The sequence below is a fragment of the Cherax quadricarinatus genome, chromosome 3, assembly GCF_038502225.1.
Source record: "Cherax quadricarinatus isolate ZL_2023a chromosome 3, ASM3850222v1, whole genome shotgun sequence".
NCBI classification, from domain to species: Eukaryota; Metazoa; Arthropoda; class Malacostraca; order Decapoda; family Parastacidae; genus Cherax; species Cherax quadricarinatus.
The window spans coordinates 78,557,168-78,579,310 of NC_091294.1; the positions used below are offsets into that span (position 1 = coordinate 78,557,168).

The 22,143-nt window shown below is 40.0% G+C and overlaps 1 protein-coding gene across 3 annotated transcripts in view; it reads right to left on the reverse strand.

The window, feature by feature from the left end:
- Positions 1-361: 361 nt before the first annotated feature.
- Positions 362-22,143, reverse strand: part of LOC128706614 (zinc finger protein 271) — a 38,961-nt gene continuing 17,179 nt past the window's right edge. For 2 of the 3 annotated variants that reach the window (XM_053801567.2, XM_070092913.1), the window contains exons 2-3: positions 20,545-20,666; positions 362-3,565 (exon numbers count right to left, since the gene is read on the reverse strand). In XM_053801567.2, coding sequence (XP_053657542.2) covers positions 1,382-2,455 — 1,074 coding nt within the window. In that variant the 5' untranslated portion in view covers positions 2,456-3,565; positions 20,545-20,666 and the 3' untranslated portion in view covers positions 362-1,381. The remainder of the gene's footprint in view (positions 3,566-20,544; positions 20,667-22,143) is intronic. The other variant, XM_070092917.1, reaches the window with a different exon arrangement.

The window sequence follows — 22,143 nt, forward strand, 5'->3', positions numbered from 1 at the left end:
AAAAAAAATATATATATATATAAATATATATATAAATATATATATGTATAAATATATATGTATATATATATATATATATATATATATATATATATATATATATATATATATATATATATATATATATATATATATATATATATATAATATATCTACATATATATATATATATATATATATATATATATATATATATATATATATATATATATATATATATATATATATATATATATATATATATATATCTACATATCTCTGGCTGATATATATATATATATATATATATATATATATATATATATATATATATATATATATATATATATATATATATATATATATATATATATAATGCCTGTAATTTAACAGTAATTATAATTATCACCTAAAATTAAATGGAATAATTTTTCCTGCATCAAGGAAGAGCCAAACCCACAGGGGCCATGTGGGGAAACAAGCAGCTTCAGTTCCCCCAGGAGAATCAAGGATCCAAAAGCACCATATTCAAACCAACCACACAGGGGAGTTGAAAAATAGCTTCGGGGCGTTTCACGTTGCAACCAACAACTTCATCAGGAGCTTGTAAGGTTGCAGAAATCAGTAGACACATTCTAGCTCATTCTTGCAACACTGCAAGCCCCTGACAATGTCTGCAACATGAGAGGCCAAGAGCTACCACTCATCTTCCATTTGTGGTGGTTTTGCATAGAGGTGTGTTCCTGTGTATATTACATGTGTGTAAAGCGAAGATTTTATTGGGGAAATAGGCTGACTGGTCCCCGAAACATAGATGAGATTTTCCCACCTATAATTTGAGTGTTGTATTTAGTGGAGGGCTATCCTGGCTTTTTAACCAGGTTAGTACTCTGATATCAGGAATGACTTAAAATGCTGGGTTATCCTGGCTTACTGGGTTCTGAATTGCTGGGTTATCCTGGCTTGCTGCATTGCTAAAATGATGAACTGGGATCAGCTGGGAAAGTGACTGTGTGTACTTATATGTGGTTGCAGGGGTCAAGTCATAGCTCCTGGCCTCTTCACTGGTCGCTACTGGACCCATTCTCTCCTGTGTGTGAGTACACATGTATAATTCAGACACTGAATATTGGTGAGAATATTCATTTTCTGATGCACTTCAATTGCACAACAGAGAGGAGCTTTGCAAGATGACTGTACAGCTTCAGTTGAGCTCTAGCTGTATTTCTGTCCAACTGCATCTGACAGCTGTAGTTCTGTTCTACGTCCGACAGCCGTAGTTCTGTTCCACTACACCTGACAGCTGTATTTTCATTCCACTACACCTGACAGCTGTAGTTCCATCGAACTATGACAGCTGTAGTTCCATCCGACTACGTCTGACAGTTGTATTTGCGACCGACTACATTTTCCTGAACTCCTTTAGACACTGAATATTACTGAGAATATTCTGAGAATGAGTCTTCATGTGATTCACAAGATTTGTCTTGTAAGGAAAGCCCTTGTGGCACCTGGAACACTGGTATGGCTTGTCCTTGCCGTGGCTTTTCGAGTGGCTTGTCAAGCCAGATTTGCGTGAAAAGCTCTTGGAGCACACTGGACAGGTGTAGGGTTTCTCTCCAGTGTGGACTTTGATGTGGTTAACCAGTGTTGCCTTGCTGGAGAAGTCTTTCAGGCATTCGGAACACCTGTAAGGGCGCTGCCCTGTGTGCAGGAGCATGTGTTGCACCAGGGAGTAGTGGTGAGGGAAGAGTTTGCAACACTCAGAACACTGGTAGGGCTTGTCGCCGGTGTGGACTCTAGTGTGTTTCACCAGGGCACACTTGACGGAAAACTCCTTGGAACACACGGAACACTGGTAGGGCTTCTCTCCCGTGTGCATCCTCATGTGTGTGATGAGGTGTCCTGTTTGTTTGAAATCCTTCAAACACATGGAACACTTATATGGTTTCTCCCCCGTATGGATCCTCCGGTGTTTGGCCAGACTGGAAATATCAGTGAAATCCTTCAAACACAGCGAGCACTTGTACGGTTTCTCCCCCGTGTGGATCCTCGTGTGGATTTTGAGGGTGTTGCTACACACGAACACCTTCAAGCACACGGAGCACCGGTAGGACTGGTCGTCTGTGTGGATGCGCTGGTGTTTGGTGAGGTACGAGCCATCGGAGAATTCCTTCAGACAAACAGGGCACTGAAATGGCTTCTCCCCTGTGTGAACTCTCTCATGTCTGGCCAGATCCTGTTTTTCTGCAAAGCTTTTTGCGCACACTGGGCACTGGTGCGGCTTTACCCCTGTGTGCACCTTCTGGTGGCGTTTGAGATGCGAGGTGTACAGGAACTCCTTGGCACACACGGTGCATTTGTATGGCTTACCGCCCGTGTGTACGCTCCTGTGCGCCAGCAGGTGGTGCTTCTGCGGGAAGCATTTCAGACACTCGGAGCACCTGTACGTCTTCTTATCCGTGTACACACGCATGTTTCGAATGCATATGCTTATCTCTTCGTCAGTCAAACATTCAATTATTTCACACAGAATAATGGCAACACGAAAGTCATCAATGGTGTGAATATAGAGAAATAATTCCTTAAAATAGGCAAGCAATGGAAACTGATGTACAAATCCACAAAAACTGGTGATAAATTTTACGAAAATTGATGATAAAATCTGCAAAAAATGGTGATAAAATGCACAAAAATTGATGACTGAATATACAAAATTGATGATTCAATACACAAAAACTGATGACTGAACCCACGGCAAACAATGTCTGTATTGACGAAAATCGATTTTGAACACACAAAAATTACAGAATCCAAAATCTGCAATATTTATCCCTATTTCTGTTGCTTTGTGCTAAATATTTGAGTACATGAGTACAATAACAATTATTCTGATGTATATAGTACAGTACACAAAAGTAGAGTCAAATATTTGTGATGTGCATTGACAGGAATTTGTAACCAGTCGAATCCTTGGAGAAAAGTGAAATTGGGGTCCGAGTTTGAGCGATCGATTTAGAATTGAGTAGTAGATGGTACTGGTGGAGTAGATAGTACTGGTGGAGTAGATAGTACTGTAGTAGATGGTACTGGAGTAGTAGATGGTACTGGTGGAGTAGATAGTACTGGTGTGTAGTAGATGGTATTGGTGTAGTAGATGGTACTGGTGGAGTAGATAGTACTGGTGTAGATGGTACTGGTGGAGTAGATGGTACTGATGTAGTAGATGGTACTGGTGTAGTAATGGTACTGGTGGAGTAGATGGTACTGGTGTGGTAGAAAGTACTGGTGGAACAGATGGTACTTCCAGTACCAGGTCTTTGCTGGAGCCTAGTACTACTAATATCTGCTACTCCAGTACCAGTACCTGGTGATCTTGGTCCTCACTCCAGCCTAATGCCACTGGTAGCTGCTACTCCAGTATCAGTACCTGGTGATCCTGGTCCTCACTCCAGCCTAGTACCAGTACCTGGTGAACCTGGTCCTCAGTCCAGCCTAGTATCAGTACCTGGTGATCCTAGTCCTCACTCCAGCCTAGTACCAGTACCTAGCAATCCTGGTCCTCACTCCAGCTTAGTACCACAACCTGGAAAAAACTGACCAATAAGAATGTTGCGAAAAAATCGCCTGTAGGCTTAAGAACATATTTAAATTCCATGTAGGCCTAAAACATATCAAATATTAAAATTCCCAGTGATGGTCCTGTAATATAATGCCATGAGCTCAGCTCACACAGATAAGCTGTGAGCAGTAAATTTAGGCTTAGTTATGAGAGAATAGGCCTATGTGGTAAGTGTGCACCATATTAAAAAAATCCTGCAGCATGCAGTGCATAATGAGATAAACCACGACAGAGTTTTTGGTTTAAAACAGCAAATTTGCAATTTTCATATGGTTGCATTCTCGGTTTCTTGGTCTCATTTGACAGACTGGAAGATATATTACAGATATTGAGATGATTCTGACTGGTTTCAGGACTAAAAGTAGCTTGAAATCGAGCTCAAAGTAGCGGAAATGTTCGATTTTTGCTGACACTCTGGAGTACACTTGTCCACGTCCAACTGGCCAGTCTAATGCACATTTAGGAATACACTGACATTATTTATACAATTAATACACTAATGCAGTTGTCTGCATAACAGTAAATCTATTATTTGTGTGAATAAAAATTCAAACTGGAAAGCAAGCGTAATATATGAGAGGGCCAGGAAAGGCCTGGAGAGGCCTGGGGAGCCTGGGGAGGCCTGGAGAGGCCTGGGGAGGCCTGGAGATATGCCTAATGAACAGAGAAAATGTTATTTTAGTGCCAGCAATGTCTGCATTATTTATTCTAAACCCGAATTGAAATTGGCATTTCCTGAATTTGTGAAAATGGCCAGATTACCGATTTTTGATCACCTAATTGGGTAGTTTAAATAGTTGAATGGGCATTACTTTATACTTAGTTGATAAAATAGAAGGAATACTAGCAAAATAATGAAGAATCTGGTCAACTAGAACAACACAACAGGCCTAAAATAAGTTTCAAAGTGGACAAAAACCACTGGTGTGTAAATATTGCCATGGCGGTAAAATTTGCAAAAGCCTAATTTTGTCAATTTTCCACTAAATTTTTTAATTTTTGTTTCATTACCTCCAGAAAAACATTCTCTATCATTTCATAGGAAAAAAAAAAAAAGATTTTTTTTTTTAAATTATTCAACCCCGGGAGCAAGTCTGAGAGCCAAGGCCGCAACCCTGAAGGAGTCTAATAGAGGCTGGTTTACACTCCACTCTTCTGTAAAGCTCCTTTATGTGTATATAAATATATATATATAAACATATAAATAAATATATATACAGTGGTCCCTCATGACTAGTCTCATTATGTTGGTCTGGGGCTCCACGCATACATGTCTGAACCTCAATTATGTTGTGATCTGAGTATATTGTTTTTGATATGGTGACATTTCTTATCAGATCATCATTGTTAGTGAAGATGAGGTCTAGTGTATTCTCCAGTCTAGTAGGCTCTATTATTTGCTGGTTTAAATTGAATTTTGTGCAGAGATTTAAAAGCTCGTGTGAGTGTGAGTTTTCATCAGAGCTGCCTCCTGGTGTTATTACTGCAACAATATTATTTGCTATATTCCTCCATTTTAGGTGCCTTAAGTTGAAATCCCCCAGGAGCAAGATGTTGGGTGCAGGAGCTGGAAGATTTTCCAGACAGTGGTCAATTTTTAACAGCTGTTCCTGGAATTGCTGGTATGTTGCATCCAGAGGCTTGTAGACTACCACAATGACTAGGTTTTGGTTCTCGACCTTTACTGCTAAAACTTCCACTACATCATTTGAGGCATTAAGCAGTTCTGTGCAAACAAGTGACTCTGCAATGTACAGGCCACCCCCCCCCCCCTTTGCCTGTTCACTGTCACATCTGTATAGGTTGTAACCTGGGATCCATATTTCGTTGTCCAAGTGATCCTTTATGTGGGTCTCAGTGAAAGCCGCGAACATTGCCTTTGCCTCAGCAAGCAGTCCACGGATGAAAGGTATTTTGTTGTTTGTTGCTGGCTTTAGACCCTGTATATTTGCAAAGAAGAATGTCATCGGACTGGTGGTATTGTTGGTACTAGGGGGGGATTTTTTTTCCCGCATTAGTATCTGTATCTGTTGGTTTGGAGTGGAGGCCATCGACTGTGGTTCCACTCCAGGAATGACTGGATTTGGTGTACGATTTCTGCCATTTCCTGCCAGTTTTTTTTCCTTCCTGGCACTAAAAAACCTCTCCCTCTTGAGTGGCTGTGGCTACCCAGGTTTTCCCATGGCCTGGATGTTTTGTATCTTTTTGTCCCCTTCAGATGGTGTGCCTGGCAATTTAAGTTATAGCACAGTGTACCTCTTCCTGTACTGAAGAGGTACACAGTTCAGGGTGAAAAAGCTTACAGGAAGGGAGTTTGCATTTTCCTGTTGTCATATGGGCATGGCATTTTCTAGGGTGGTCATAGTTGCACGTCCCGTCTGTTTTTCCAGATTTCCCATGTCTGCAGATACCAAGTGAATAGCATGTGCACAGGCTTGGTTTCCGTTTGCCTTGGGTTTCTGTGACTGTATTCCCTGTTGGTGCATGTTTCCCTGTCTTATTTTTATCCTCCCTAGCACCAACAATGGAGCTCCCACCAGTTGTTTTTGGTAATATATCCTCACTATTGCTAGTGGAGTCCTCTTGTTTGCTATTTCCTGTGGTATTTCTAGTTTGCAATATTGGTTTTATCTTATCTTTGACTACACTTGTTTCCCTACTACGGCTCCTGTCCCCTATGAGGTCATTTATATGTATTCCTTCCTGCGTATAATTCCCGACTACCTGGACAAAATCTCCAGCTTCACCATTACTGTCTCCCAGGGCAGCACCTCCAGCTTCACCATTACTGTCTCCCAGGACAGCACCTCGAGCTTCACCATTACTGTCTCCCAGGACAGCACCTCCAGCTTCACCATTACTGTCTCCCAGGACAGCACCTCCAGCTTCACCATTACTGTCTCCCAGGACAGCACCTCCAGCTTCACCATTACTGTCTCCCAGGACAGCACTATCGGCCCCACATTTACTGACTACCAGGACATCACCTCCAGCCTTACAGTTTCTGACTACATGGCCAGTATCAAGGGCAGTACCATTCAGCCCAGACTTTTTATGTTCCCATCTGTTGTAGAAAGCTTCCAGGTTGTCTATGAAAGCAGCTTTGATGTTGTCCTCTTTTAATACCCTTGTGATTTTAGTCCACAGATTTATCTCATTTGGGCATACCCAAAAACACTTCCCTGTTTTAATACTGCTTGTAGCTAGTTCTTGGATATCTGCACAAGGGGCGTGACACCAATTTCCACAAAAATGACAATTTATCCATGTGGAAGCCCGTTTGTTTGATTGACCGCAGACTACACAGGGCTTCATAATGATTTGAATGGTTGATTTACTGTAATTCTACTAGCAACCTACTGAATATTCTATTAATAACCTCCTTAAATGAAGCTCTAGCTATTTGTATTTCTATTTCTAACTGTACTTGTATATTGGACAGCTTACCGTGTATGTTCCTGATTTATATTTATTGTTTGTGTTTGATAAGGGCGCCTACAACCCCATCCATTTACAGTCTGCTTTATTGTCCAACGAATCTGTTTGAAACCAGTCAAGGGTTCGGACCAGTCAAGGGTTCGGACCAGTCAAGGGTTTGGACCAGTCAAGGGTTTGGACCAGTCGATCTGATCTGATCAGTGGGTCACTTATTTAAAACATACTGGTCGGTGATTTGGGCTAACACATGAAGGATCTGAAATTATCTACCCAAGTAATATGTGATTTGATTGATACAAAAGTATAACTTGCGTGTTGAAGAACCGGTGATTTCTGGCAGCTCCTACAATGACAAACGGTCGAGCCTCAACCCTTGTTTATCAATCGCTGTATCTAGCTTTTCTAGTTTTTTTTCATCTCCACCACAATAAATGCTATATAAGAGCATTGGTAAAACTATACTCTCATACATTCCCCTCTTTGCTTCCAAGGACAAAGTTCTTTGTCTCCACAGACTCCTAAGTGCACTGCTCACCCTTTTCCTCTCATCAATTCTATGATTCACCCATCTGCTGACACGTCCACTCCCAAATATCTGAATACATTCACCTCCTCCATACTCTCTCCCTCCAATCTGATATCCAATCTTTCATCACCTAACCTTTTTGTTATCCTCATACCCTACCAAATTCATCCACCAACCTCTGCAACTTCTCTTCAGAATCTCCCAAGAGCACAGTGTCATCAGCAAAGAGCAACTGTGACAACTCCCACTTTATGTGTGATTCTTTATCTTTTAACTCCACGCCTCTTGCCAAGACCCTCGCATTTACTTCTCTTACAACCCCATCTATAAATATGTTAAACAACCACGGTGACATCACATATCTTTGTCTAAGGCCTACTTTTACTGGGAAATAATCTCCCTCTTTCCTATATACTCTAACTTGAGCCTCACTATCCTTGTAAAAACTCTTCACTGCTTTCAGTAACCTACCTCCTATACCATACACCTGCAACATCTGCCACATTGCCCCCCTATCCACCCTGTCATACGCCTTTTCCAAATCCATAAATGCCACAAAAACCTTTTTAGCCTTATCTAAATACTGTTCACTTATATGTTTCACTGTAAACACCTGGTCCACACCCCCCCTACCTTTCCTAAAGCCTCCTTGTTCATCTGCTATCCTATTCTCCGTCTTACTCTTAACCCTGTCAGGGTCCACAGGCCCTCTCCAAGACTTGTTCTCAGGGTCCCCCAAATTTAAAAAAAAAATTATTTTTTTCTTATGAAAAGACAGAGAATCTTTTCCTGATCATAATGACACCAAAAGTATGAAATTTGATGGAAAACTTATGGAATTATGCTCTCGCAAAGTTAGCGGTCTTGACGATGTTTACGCATCGGTGATTTTGCCCACTTTGAGCCCTATTTTCAGCCAATTCCAGTGTACTAGTCGACAAAAATCCTAACTATTTCGCTAGAACTCCACTTTTTCTATCGAATGAGTACAAGAAACCACCCATTTACCGATTTCAACTATCCAATACAGTGGTCAGAATTTAGCAATTTTGCCAATCTCACACAAATTTCAAAAGATGCCAATTTCCGAATAGGGTCCAGAATAAACAAGAAAGACATTCCTGGCACTAAAATAACATTTCCTCTGTTCATTAGTCATGTCCCCACGCCCCTCTTACATTCTTTTTCTTTTCACTTTGAATTTTTATCCTCACAAAAAAATAGAAGATTTACTGTTATGCAGACTACTGCATTAGTGTAGAAATGGTATAAATAATATTGGCGCACTTGTAAAAGAATATTAGACTCACCAGTTGACGTGTATTGGACGCATAGCATGATTTGTTTACTTTTGAACTTTGGTAAAAATCGAACATTTCTGCTACTTTGGGCTCAATTTCAAGGTACTTTTCATTGTAAAACCAGTCAAAATCATCTCAATTTATGTAATACAGTATATCTTCCATTCTATAAAATGAGACCAGGAAAACTAGAATACAACAATAAATACCATACGAAAATACAGTGCAAAGTCTCTGTTTTAATCCAAAAACACGGTCAAAGTTTTTTTTTTCTCATTACGCACTGTGTGCTGCAGGATTTTTTTTATACTGCGCACACTGACCACATAGACCCATTCTTTCATATGTAGGCCTACCAGCTTTCTCTCACTAGATATGAGGGCGCTAGAATTTAGGCGTACTAGTACATCATGGACGCTGGTGCGTAAGCCGTACTAGCACGGCCGAAACCCTGAAAGGGTTAATTCTTTCAATAATAACTCTAACATACACTTTACCAGGTATACTCAACAGACTTATCCCCCTATAATTTTTGCACTCTCTTTTGTCCCCTTTGCCTTTATACAAAGGAACTATGCATGTTCTCTGCCAATCCCTAAGTACCTTATCCTCTTCCATACATTTATTAAATAATAGCACCAACAACTCCAAAACTATATCCCCACCTGCTTTTAACATTTCTATCTTTATCCCATCAATCCCGGCTGCCTTACCCCCTTTCTTTTTGCCTACTGCCTCACAAACTTCCCCCACACTCACAACTGGCTCTTCCTCACTCCTACAAGATGTTATTCCTCCTTGTCCTATACACGAAATCACAGCTTCCCTATCTTCATCAACATTTAACAATTCCTCAAAATATTCCCTCCATCTTCCCAATACCTCTAACTCTCCATTTAATAACTCTCCTCTCCTATTTTTAACTGACAAATCCATTTGTTCTCTAGGCTTCCTTAACCTGTTAATCTCACTCCAAAACTTTTTCTTATTTTCAACAAAATTCGTTGATAACATCTCACCCACTCTCTCATTTGCTCTCTTTTTACATTGCTTCACCACTCTCTTAACCTCTCTCTTTTTCTCCATATACAGTGGACCCCCGCATAACGATCACCTCCGAATGCGACCAATTATGTAAGTGTATTTATGTAAGTGCGTTTGTACGTGTATGTTTGGGGGTCTGAAATGGACTAATCTTCTTCACAATATTCCTTATGGGAACAAATTCGGTCAGTACTGGCACCTGAACATACTTCTGGAGTGAAAAAATATCGTTAACCGGGGGTCCATTGTACTCTTCCCTCCTTGCATCACTTCTACTGTGTAAAAACTTCTCATATGCTAACTTTTTCTCCCTTACTACTCTCTTTACATCATCATTCGCTCCTCTTCCCTCCTGCACCCACTTTCGGGTAACCACAAACTTCTGCTGAACACTCTAACACTACACTTTTAAACCTACCCCATACCTCTTCGACCCCATTGCCTATGCTCTCATTAGCCCATCTATCCTCCAGTAGCTGTTTATATCTTACCCTAACTGCCTCCTCTTTTAGTTTATAAACCTTCACCTCTCTCTTCCCTGATGCTTCTATTCTCCTTGTATCCCATCTACCTTTTACTCTCAGTGTAGCTACAACTAAAAAGTGATTTGATATATCTGTGGCCCCTCTATAAACATGTACATCCTGAAGTCTACTCAACAGTCTTTTATCTACCAATACATAATCCAACAAACTACTGTCATTTCACCCTACATCATATCTTGTATACTTATTTCTTCTCTTTTTCTTAAAATATGTATTACCTATTCAGCACGACACAAACACACACATACACACACACACACACACACACACACACACACACACACACACACACACACACACATATACAGTGGTCCCTCGTTGTTCGTAATTAATCCGTTCCTGGAGCCGTTACTATAAACTAAATTTACGATTTACGAATCAATTTTCCCCATAAGAAATAATGTAAATACAATTAATCTGTTCCTGACACCCAGAAGTATTAAAACAAAAAAATTTTTAACATGAAATATGCATGTAGTACATAAACAATACAATGGGAAATGATGAATGAAACATTAACAGCATAACACTTACCTTTATTGGAGATTCTTCTTAGTGTATGGGAGACTGGAGGAGGAGAGAGAGTGGATTGTTTATAGTTTGGAAGGGGAATCCCCTTCCATCAACACCTCAGGTACCATTTGCTTTTCTGGGGTTGCTTCTATGTTTCTTAATGCCACTAGGACCACCTTGAGAGTCACTGGAGTCCTGTCTCACAAAATAACTGTGGAGAGAGCTCTGTTTCTGGCATCTCTTTAACACTTCCCTAAAATGGCCCAAGACTTTGTCACTGTACATGTTGCCAACCTGGCTTGCAACAACCTTGTTAGGGTGATGTTTCTCCATAAAGCTTTCCATCTTACCCCACATAGTAAAAATCTCTTTAATTTCTGAAGAAGGCACCTTCTTCCATCTCTCTTCCTCCTCCTCTGCAGCAAGATTCTGAGCTGCAATGTGTTGCTCTTCCTGCTGAAGCTCTTACAGCTCCTCAGTGGTGAGCTCTTCATTGTGGTCTTCCACCAATTCTTCCACATCCTCCAAACTCACATCCAACCCCATGGAACTCCCCAGTGCCACAATTGATTTTACAACAGACATAGGCTCATTAGGGTCAGTCCCAAATTCTTCAAAATCCCTCTTGTCGACACAATCTGGCCACAATTTTCTCCAGGCAGAGTTCAAAGTCCTGGTAGTCACTCCCTCCCAAGCCATACCTATAAGGGTTATGCAGTGGAGGATGCTGAAGTGTTCTCTCCAAAATTCCCTTAGGGTCAAGTGAGTGTCTGTGGTCACAGTCAAGCACCTGTGAAACATTGCTTTTGTGTAAAGTTTTTTAAAGTTTGCAATAACCTGCTGGTCCATGGGTTGGAGGAGAGGAGTGGTATTCGGGGGCAAGAACTTTACTGTGATGAACCCAAACTCCTCAAAAATTAGGTCATCCAAGTTTGGAGGATGAGCAGGTGCATTGTCCATTACTAGCACGCACTTGAGATCCAATTTCTTTTCCAGGAGATACTCCTTCACACTAGGGCCAAACACTTCATTGAACCACTCGACGAAAATTTCCCTCGTGACCCATGCCTTACTATTAGATTTCCAAAACACACACAATTTACTCTTCATAACATTGTTTTTCCTGAACACTCTGGGATTTTCAGAATGGTACACTAGTAATGGCTTCACTTTGAAATCCCCACTAGCATTAGCACAGAACATTAGCGTCAGCCTGTCTTTCATAGGCTTGTGTCCTGGCATTGCCTTTTCCTCTTGTGTAATGAAGGTCCTCTTTGGCATTTTCTTCCAAAAGAGGCCTGTTTCGTCACAATTGAACACTTGTTCAGGTTTCAGTCCTTCAGCCTCTATGTACTCCTGGAATTCATGCACATATTTTTCAGCCGCCTTGTGGTCCGAACTGGCAGCCTCACCATGCCTTACCACACTGTGTATGCCAGTACGGTTCTTAAATCTCTCAAACCAGCCTTTGCTGGCCTTAAATTCACTCACTTCACCACTATTTGCAGGCAATTTCTTTACCAAATCTTCTTGCAACTGCCTAGCCTTTTCACAAATAAACGAAGTCATAAGAGTATCTCCTGCTAATTGTTTCTCATTTATCCACACCAATAATAACTTCTCAACCTCTTCCAGTACTGGTGATCTCATTTTTGTCAGCATAGTTACTCCCTTTGCAACAACAGCATCCTTTATTTCATTTTTCTTGGCCACTATGGAACATAAGGTTGTGTAGGGTTTCTTATACATCCTGGACAGTTCGGCCACACTTGTACCACTTTCATATTGTTCAATGATGGTTTTCTTAAATTCAATCGTATTTCTCACCTTCTTTACCACAGGCTTGGCACTAGGAGCTTTCTTTGGAGCCGTGGTAGCTTATTTAGTACTTGCAAGCACTAAAATAAATGGAATATTATGAAATATTTCGCTGGAGCACGTGAGGGGACCTTCGCTCACTGGTAAACAATGCCAGACTGGCTGCCGCCCTGGCTCACGCCATGGGTACGCGTCCCGGACGAACTACGACTCGCGAGTCAACCTATGAAAAGCAAGTCCATGTTTATACGAAAATACCTCTATGATAGGCGAATTTTATGATTGCCGGGAACTACGAAAAGCGGGAGACCACTGTATATATATACACACACACACACTGCTCGTGAAGGCTGGTACACCAAACAGGATGAGATTGACATTAGTCTCTGAGGCTTCACGACCACGAATGTCCCATATGGCAATCTTTCTTGAAGTAACATTTCGCCACACAGTGGCTTCATCAGTCCAACACAAAGCAGAAAGGTGTAATGTAGGGTGAGAAGTGAGTTTAATTTGTAGGAAGTCAGGTCTGGGAAGTATGGCAGCCAGCCAGGTCAGCCCTCCCCACCCACACATAATATACTACATTTAATTAAAGCTCCCCAGAGCAATAAAATACATATACAGTACATTCATTAATTACCTTAAAATATTTGTAGTCTTAATGTAGGGTGAGAGTAAACGAGATAAAATGAATAAACGAGCGAGAGAATGAGTACACAAAAGAGGAGAGAAGCGGACTATGTAATGTAAACAAAAAGGCGAAGGCATTTGGTTTTGGATCATACGTCTGTATTACACCATAATACAAACACTTTACATTGTGTACAAGTTGTCTCCACATTGATACAGTAGAATAAATAAAAAGAAACACTTCCATTCTCATGTAATACCATTTTTAGAAATGACACCCAGAGTGAAGGCATATGAAAGGAATAATTTTCTAGTTACCCCTAGTAATACAGTGGAACCTCTACTTGCAAGCGTGTCCACGTGTGAGTTTTTCCAAATACGAGCAGTCAATGGGTCGATTTTTTGCTTCCATACGCAAGCAAAATTTCTATAAGCAAGCAGACCTCAAGGCAGGTTCCTTGACACTGGTGAGAGGCTCTTGCTCTTGATCTTGGGAATTGTATCTCATTTGTTTGTTGGACTATCTTATTGAAGCTTGGGCAATGTATGATGGAAAGATGCTTAACATACACCAAAAATGAAAGAAATCTAAGCATAAATAATGGAGTTCACTTCTCAGCAATTAGCCACCCCTTAGCGGTATTTTCCTATGGTTTTTATGGTTGTATTCTCGTTTTTTTTTGGTCTCATTTGATAGAATGAAAGATATATGTATTACAGAAATAGATATGATTTTGATTGCTTTCATGATGAAAATTACCTTGAAATTGAGCTCAACGTAGGAGAAATGGTCCATTGCTTGTCTATGTTTCAGAGTAAACAAATGACATCACTGTACATTCCAATATGCAGTCGTGAATGGGTTGACATTATTTATACAATTATTGCAATAAGGAATAACAGTAAATCTTATATTTTTTGTGTGAATAAATGTGTGAATAAATGAGGAAAATTGACTCTGCGAACCAGCAAATCCAGTTGCGAGCAACGTCACAGAACGGATTAAACTCGCAAGCAGAGGTTCCACTGTATTAGTGACACATTTCCTCCGATGTTAGACTAGAGAAAACGTTATTCTTGCCATCACTCCTACAAGTTGCCTGGTTACCACATCTCATAATTTTGTTAATTTATTCTACTGTGGGGTGTATTTATCATGTTTGTATGTTATGTAGCATGTTTCTTATATAATTTTGAAGAAAATATCATAGATGGATTAATGGAAATGCCTATATTAACGTAATATACAACATTTAATTCACCCAAGAGATTATTATTATGGTGTCTTCAAGAGTATAGAGACTCTTAGTGATTTTAATGTGTACCTACATGCCAGCACAGTGTGTAAGTATATTTAGGTACAGGAACACATAAGTATAATTATCAGAACACATATAAAATATGCAATAACTTTAACCCTTTCACTGTCAGTGTCGTATTAGTACAGCTACAAGCCAGTGTTGGTGCCATATTAATACGTCAAAATTCTAGTGGCTTCAAATCTAGCGGGAGAAACCTGATAGACCTACATGTGAGAGAATGGGTCTGCATGGTCAATATGAACAGTACAAAAAAAAATCCTGCAGCACACAGTGTATGGGGAAAAAAAAAACTCCAACTTTTTTGGTTTAAAACGCCAAGCTTGAGGTGTATTTTTGTACCATATTTATGGTTGTATTCACATTTTCTTGGTCTCATTTGATAGAATGGAAGATATATTACAGAAGTAGAGATGATTTTGATTGGTTTCATGATGAAAAGTACCTTGAAATTGAGCTCAAAGTAGCAGAAATGTTCGATTTTTGCCGATTTCCAAGAATAAACAAATGATGTCACCATCCAATATATGGCCAACTGGTCAGTCTAATATGCAGTCATGAATAGGATGACATTATTTACACAATTATTACAATAATGCAGTAATCTGTACAACAGTAAATCTTCTATTTTTTGTGTTTACCTGGAGTTTACCTGGAGAGAATTCCGGGGGTCAACGCCCCCGCGGCCCGGTCTGTGACCAGGCCTCCTGGTGGATCAGAGCCTGATCAACCAGGCTGTTACTGCTGGCTGCACGCAAACCAACGTACGAGCCACAGCCCGGCTGGTCAGGAACCGACTTTAGGTGCTTGTCCAGTGCCAGCTTGAAGACTGCCAGGGGTCTGTTGGTAATCCCCCTTATGTGTGCTGGGAGGCAGTTGAACAGTCTCGGGCCCCTGACACTTATTGTATGGTCTCTTAACGTGCTAGTGACACCCCTGCTTTTCATTGGGGGGATGTTGCATCGTCTGCCAAGTCTTTTGCTTTCGTAGTGAGTGATTTTCGTGTGCAAGTTCGGTACTAGTCCCTCTAGGATTTTCCAGGTGTATATAATCATGTATCTCTCCCTCCTGCGTTCCAGGGAATACAGGTTTAGGAACCTCAAGCGCTCCCAGTAATTGAGGTGTTTTATCTCCGTTATGCGTGCCGTGAAGGTTCTCTGTACATTTTCTAGGTCAGCAATTTCACCTGCCTTGAAAGGTGCTGTTAGTGTGCAGCAATATTCCAGCCTAGATAGAACAAGTGACCTGAAGAGTGTCATCATGGGCTTGGCCTCCCTAGTTTTGAAGGTTCTCATTATCCATCCTGTCATTTTTCTAGCAGATGCGATTGATACAATGTTATGGTCCTTGAAGGTGAGATCCTCCGACATGATCACTCCCAGGACTTTGACGTTGGTGTTTCGCTCTATTTTGTGGCCAGAATTTGTTTTGTACTCTGATGAAGATTTAATTTCCTCGTGTTTACCATATCTGAGTAATTGAAATATCTCATCGTTGAACTTCATATTGTTTTCTGCAGCCCACTGAAAGATTTGGTTGATGTCCGCCTGGAGCCTTTCAGTGTCTGCAATGGAAGACACTGTCATGCAGATTCGGGTGTCATCTGCAAAGGAAGACACGGTGCTGCGGCTGACATCCTTGTCTATGTCGGATATGAGGATGAGGAACAAGATGGGAGTGAGTACTGTGCCTTGTGGAACAGAGCTTTTCACCGTAGCTGCCTCGAACTTTACTCTGTTGACTACTCTCTGTGTTCTGTTAGTGAGGAAATTATAGATCCATCGACCGACTTTTCCTGTTATTCCTTTAGCACGCATTTTGTGCGCTATTACGCCATGGTCACACTTGTCGAAGGCTTTTGCAAAGTCTGTATATATTACATCTGCATTCTTTTTGTCTTCTAGTGCATCTAGGACCTTGTCGTAGTGATCCAATAGTTGAGACAGACAGGAGCGACCTGTTCTAAACCCATGTTGCCCTGGGTTGTGTAACTGATGGGTTTCTAGATGGGTGGTGATCTTGCTTCTTAGGACCCTTTCAAAGATTTTTATGATATGGGATGTTAGTGCTATTGGTCTGTAGTTCTTTGCTGTTGCTTTACTGCCCCCTTTGTGGAGTGGGGCTATGTCTGTTGTTTTTAGTAACTGTGGGACGACCCCCGTGTCCATGCTCCCTCTCCATAGGATGGAAAAGGCTCATGATAGGGGCTTCTTGCAGTTCTTGATGAACACAGAGTTCCATGAGTCTGGCCCTGGGGCAGAGTGCATGGGCATGTCATTTATCACCTGTTCGAAGTCATTTGGCATCAGGATAACATCGGATAGGCTTGTGTTAACCAAATTCTGTGGCTCTCTCATAAAAAATTCATTTTGATCTTCGACTCTCAGTCTGGTTAGCGGCTTGCTAAAAACTGAGTCATATTGGGACTTGAGTAGCTCACTCATTTCCTTGCTGTCATCTGTGTAGGACCCATCTTGTTTAAGTAGGGGCCCAATACTGGACGTTGTTCTCGACTTTGATTTGGCATAGGAGAAGAAATACTTTGGGTTTCTTTCGATTTCATTTATGGCTTTTAGTTCTTCTCGCGATTCCTGACTCCTATAAGATTCCTTTAGCTTAAGTTCGATGCTTACTATTTCTCTGACCAGTGTCTCCCTACGCATTTCAGATATATTGACCTCTTTTAGCAGCTCTGTTATTCTTTTCCATCGCCTGTAAAGGGAGCGCCTGTCTCTTTCTATTTTACATCTACTCCTTTCTCTTAGAGGAATAAGCCTTGTGCATACATCAAGTGCCACCAAGTTAATCTGTTCTAGGCATAAGTTGGGGTCTGTGTTGCTTAGTCTATCTTCCCAGCTTATATTGGTTAGGACTTGGTTTACTTAGTCTGACTTTATGTTTTTGTTACTGAAGTTGAATTTGGTGAATGCTCCCTCATGACTAATCTCATTATGCCGGTCTGGGGCTCCATGCATACATGTCTGAACCTCAATTGTGTTGTGATCTGAGTATATTGTTTTTGATATGGTGACATTTCTTATCAGATCATCATTGTTAGTGAAGATGAGGTCTAGTGTATTCTCCAGTCTAGTAGGCTCTATTATTTGCTGGTTTAAATTGAATTTTGTGCAGAGATTTAAAAGCTCGTGTGAGTGTGAGTTTTCATCAGAGCTGCCTCCTGGTGTTATTACTGCAACAATATTATTTGCTATATTCCTCCATTTTAGGTGTCTTAAGTTGAAATCCCCCAGGAGCAAGATGTTGGGTGCAGGAGCTGGAAGATTTTCCAGACAGTGGTCAATTTTTAACAGCTGTTCCTGGAATTGCTGGGATGTTGCATCCAGAGGCTTGTAGACTACCACAATGACTAGGTTTTGGTTCTCGACCTTTACTGCTAAAACTTCCACTACATCATTTGAGGCATTAAGCAGTTCTGTGCAAACAAGTGACTCTGCAATGTACAGGCCAACCCCCCCCCCCCATTTGCCTGTTCACTCTGTCACATCTGTATAGGTTGTAACCTGGGATCCATATTTCGTTGTCCAAGTGATCCTTTATGTGGGTCTCAGTGAAAGCCGCGAACATTGCCTTTGCCTCTGCAAGCAGTCCACGGATGAAAGGTATTTTGTTGTTTGTTGCTAGTTTTAGACCCTGTATATTTGCAAAGAAGAATGTCACCGGACTGGTGGTATTGTTGGTACTGGGAGGGGGGGATTTTTTTTCCGGCATTAGTATCTGTATCTGTTGGTTTGAAGTGGAGGCCATCGACTGTGGTTCCACTCCAGGAATGACTGGATTTGGTGTACGATTTCTGCCATTTCCTGCCAGCTTTTTTTCCTTCCTGGCACTAAAAAACCTCTCCCTCTTGAGTGGCTATGGCTACCCAGGTTTTCCCATGGCCTGGATGTTTTGTATCTTTTTGTCCCCTTTAGATGGTGTGCCTGGCAATTTAAGTTATAGCACAGTCTTTCCTGTACTGAAGAGGTACACATTTCAGGGAGAAAAAGCTTACAGGAAGGGAGTTTGCATTTTCCTGTTGTCATATGGGCACGGCATTTTCTAGGGTGGTCATAGTTGCACGTCCCGTTTGTTTTTCCAGATTTCTCATGTCTGCAGATACCAAGTGCATAGTATGTGCACCGTCTTGGTTTCCGTTTGCCTTGGGTTTCTGTGACTGTATTCCCTGTTGGTGCATGTTTCCCTGTCTTATTCCTATCCTCCCTAGCACCAACAATGGAGCTCCCACCAGTTGTTTTTGGTAATATATCCTCACTATTGCTAGTGGAGTCCTCTTGTTTGCTATTTCCTGTGGTATTTCTAGTTTGCAATATTGGTTTTATCTTATCTTTGACTACACTTGTTTCCCCACTACGGCTCCTGTCCCCTATGAGGTCATTTATTTGTATTCCTTTCTGCGTATAATTCCCGACTACCTGGACAAAATCTCCAGCTTCACCATTACTGTCTCCCAGGACAGCGCCTCCAGCTTCACCATTACTGTCTCCCAGGACAGCACCTCCAGCTTCACCATTACTGTCTCCCAGGACAGCACTATCGGCCCCACATTTACTGACTACCAGGACATCACCTCCAGCCTTACAGTTTCTGACTACATGGCCAGTATCAAGGGCAGTACCATTCAGCCCAGACTTTTTATGTTCCCATCTGTTGTAGAAAGCTTCCAGGTTGTCTATGAAAGCAGCTTTGATGTTATCCTCTTTTAATACCCTTGTGATTTTAGTCCACAGATTTATCTCATTTGGGCATACCCAAAAACACTTCCCTGTTTTAATACTGCTTGTAGCTAGTTCTTGGATATCTGCACAAGGGGCGTGACACCAATTTCCACAAAAATGACAATTTATCCATGTGGAAGCCCGTTTGTTTGATTGACTGCAGACTACACACAGCTTCATAATGATTTGAATGGTTGATTTACTGTGAATAGAAATTCAAAATGGAAAGCAAGAGTAATATAAGAGGGGCTGGGAGATGTGACTAATGAACAGAGAAAACATTATTTTAGTCCTAGGAATGTTAGTATTGTTAATTCTGGACCCTATTTTGAAATTGGCCTTACTCAAATTGTGTATGAAATTGGCCAAATTCCAATTTCTGATCACTTTATTGGGTAGTTGAAATCGGTAAATGGGAGTTTTTTGTACTCAATAGAACAAATGGAGTTCTAGCAAAATAGCTATGAGTTTGGTTGACTGGAACAATAGAACTGGCCGAAGATGGGGCTCAAAGTGGGCAAAATTGTTCATGCATAAACACTGCCGAGACCGCTAAATTTGCGAAAGAGTAATTCCACAAGTTTTCCATCAAATTTCATACTTTTGGTGTCATTACCATCGGGAAAAGATTCTCTATCGTTTCATGAGAAAAAATATTTTGTTTTTAAAATCTTCAACAGTGAGAGCAGTTTGTGAGCAAGAGTCTCGACAGTGAAAGGATTAAAACACTGGAAATTTTGTAAAGTTTCCAAACATAACAGACAGATGTGCTCACAGAGAATGTAAACAAACCAGGTGGGGCATGCAGTATTAAAGATGGGGAGCTGTATAGCAAGTTTTGGTCATAATTTAAAATAGCCATATTAGCAAAATGCTATAAAGCAAAATGCCATAAAGTGGGGCCCTACTACATATATATAAGGGAGCTCTATAATGGAGCTCACATGGTTCTCTTTTAAAGCCTCTCTGAAGTCTATCCTAGGATAGACAAGCTGCTGGTGGACATGCGGCTGCAAATACCGTCTCTGAATGCCATTTATCACTGTAATAGTCATGAGTGCTAAACTCACAGGGGCTGTGGAGCAGCAGATGGACCTGTCCAGGCCAGGACCACAGTTCAATCCTCCCGTCTGCTCTTACGTTTGTTTACAGTCATTTGTTGTGATCTACATCGTGTACGGCACCTTAAGACCTGTAAATATGTTTGACTTTATAATAATAATAATAATAATAATAATAATCATAGGAATTATAATAATAATAATAATAGGAATTATAATAATAATAATAATAATAATAATAATAATAATAATAATAATAATAATAATAATAATATAGCAATAATAATAATACTATTAATAATAATAGTACAGTGGAACCCCAAATATCGGCCGTTATTAGTTCCAGAAGGTCGGCCTAAATTCAAAATGGCCTAAATTCAAAATGGCCTAAATTCAAAATGGCCTAAATTCAAAATGGCCTAAATTCAAAATGGCCTAAATTCGAAGCAATATTTCCCATAAGAATTAATGTGAATACAATTAATCCATTCCAGACACCCAAAAATAATAAAAAAATACATTTTGTAAAGTTTAACTATAGTTTTACATACACAAAACAATGATAAACAAATATAATACAAAACATCCATACTTATAATAATACAATACAAAACATCCATACTTATAATAATATAATACAAAACATCCATACTTATAATAATACAATACAAAACATCCATACTTATAATAATATAATACAAAACATCCATACTTATAATAATATAATACAAAACATCCATACTTATAATAATATAATACAAAACATCCATACTTATTACTGCACTTATTACATACATAGAACACTTAACTCTGATATTAACCCTCCCCTCAAACATCTCCTTGCCAACCTCAACAGAACACTTGACCATAATACAAGGCACAGATCACTCTTTGATGTTCCTCGTGTCCATCTCACACTATACAAAAACTCAATGCACATAAAAGGCCCTAAAATCTGGAATTCATTACCTGTGAATATAAAAGAAACACTACCTGTTTATAAATTCAAGTCTCTTCTCAAAAATCACTTACCCACAGCTAAATAAATACTGAATAATTGTATCTCATATATGTATCTCATATATGTATCTCGTATATGTATCTCATATATGTATCTCATTATTGTATCTCATTAACATCAACCTGTGACCCAATCAAACTTTGTTACTATTTAATTTCATTACCTAACATAATACTCCATTCTAGTGATTACATTCTAGTGATTACATTCTAGTGATTACATTCTAGTGATTACATTCTAGTGATTACATTCTAGTTATTACATTCTAGTGATTACATTCTAGTGATTACATTCTAGTGATTACATTCTAGTGATTACATTCTAGTGATTACATTCTAGTGATTACATTCTAGTGATTACATTCTAGTGATTACATTCTAGTGATTACATTCTAGTGATTACATTCTAGTGATTACATTCTAGTGATTACACAGCAACACAGTAATGACCATATGACCTGTCTTTGTAATATTCATTTGTGCTAAATTGTTATCTGTTTACAATAATTTTTGTACCACTGAATATATCATTGTTTAGTTAATCTTAAGTTAATTTTAAGCTGCCTATAATGTTCTATATACAAGGGA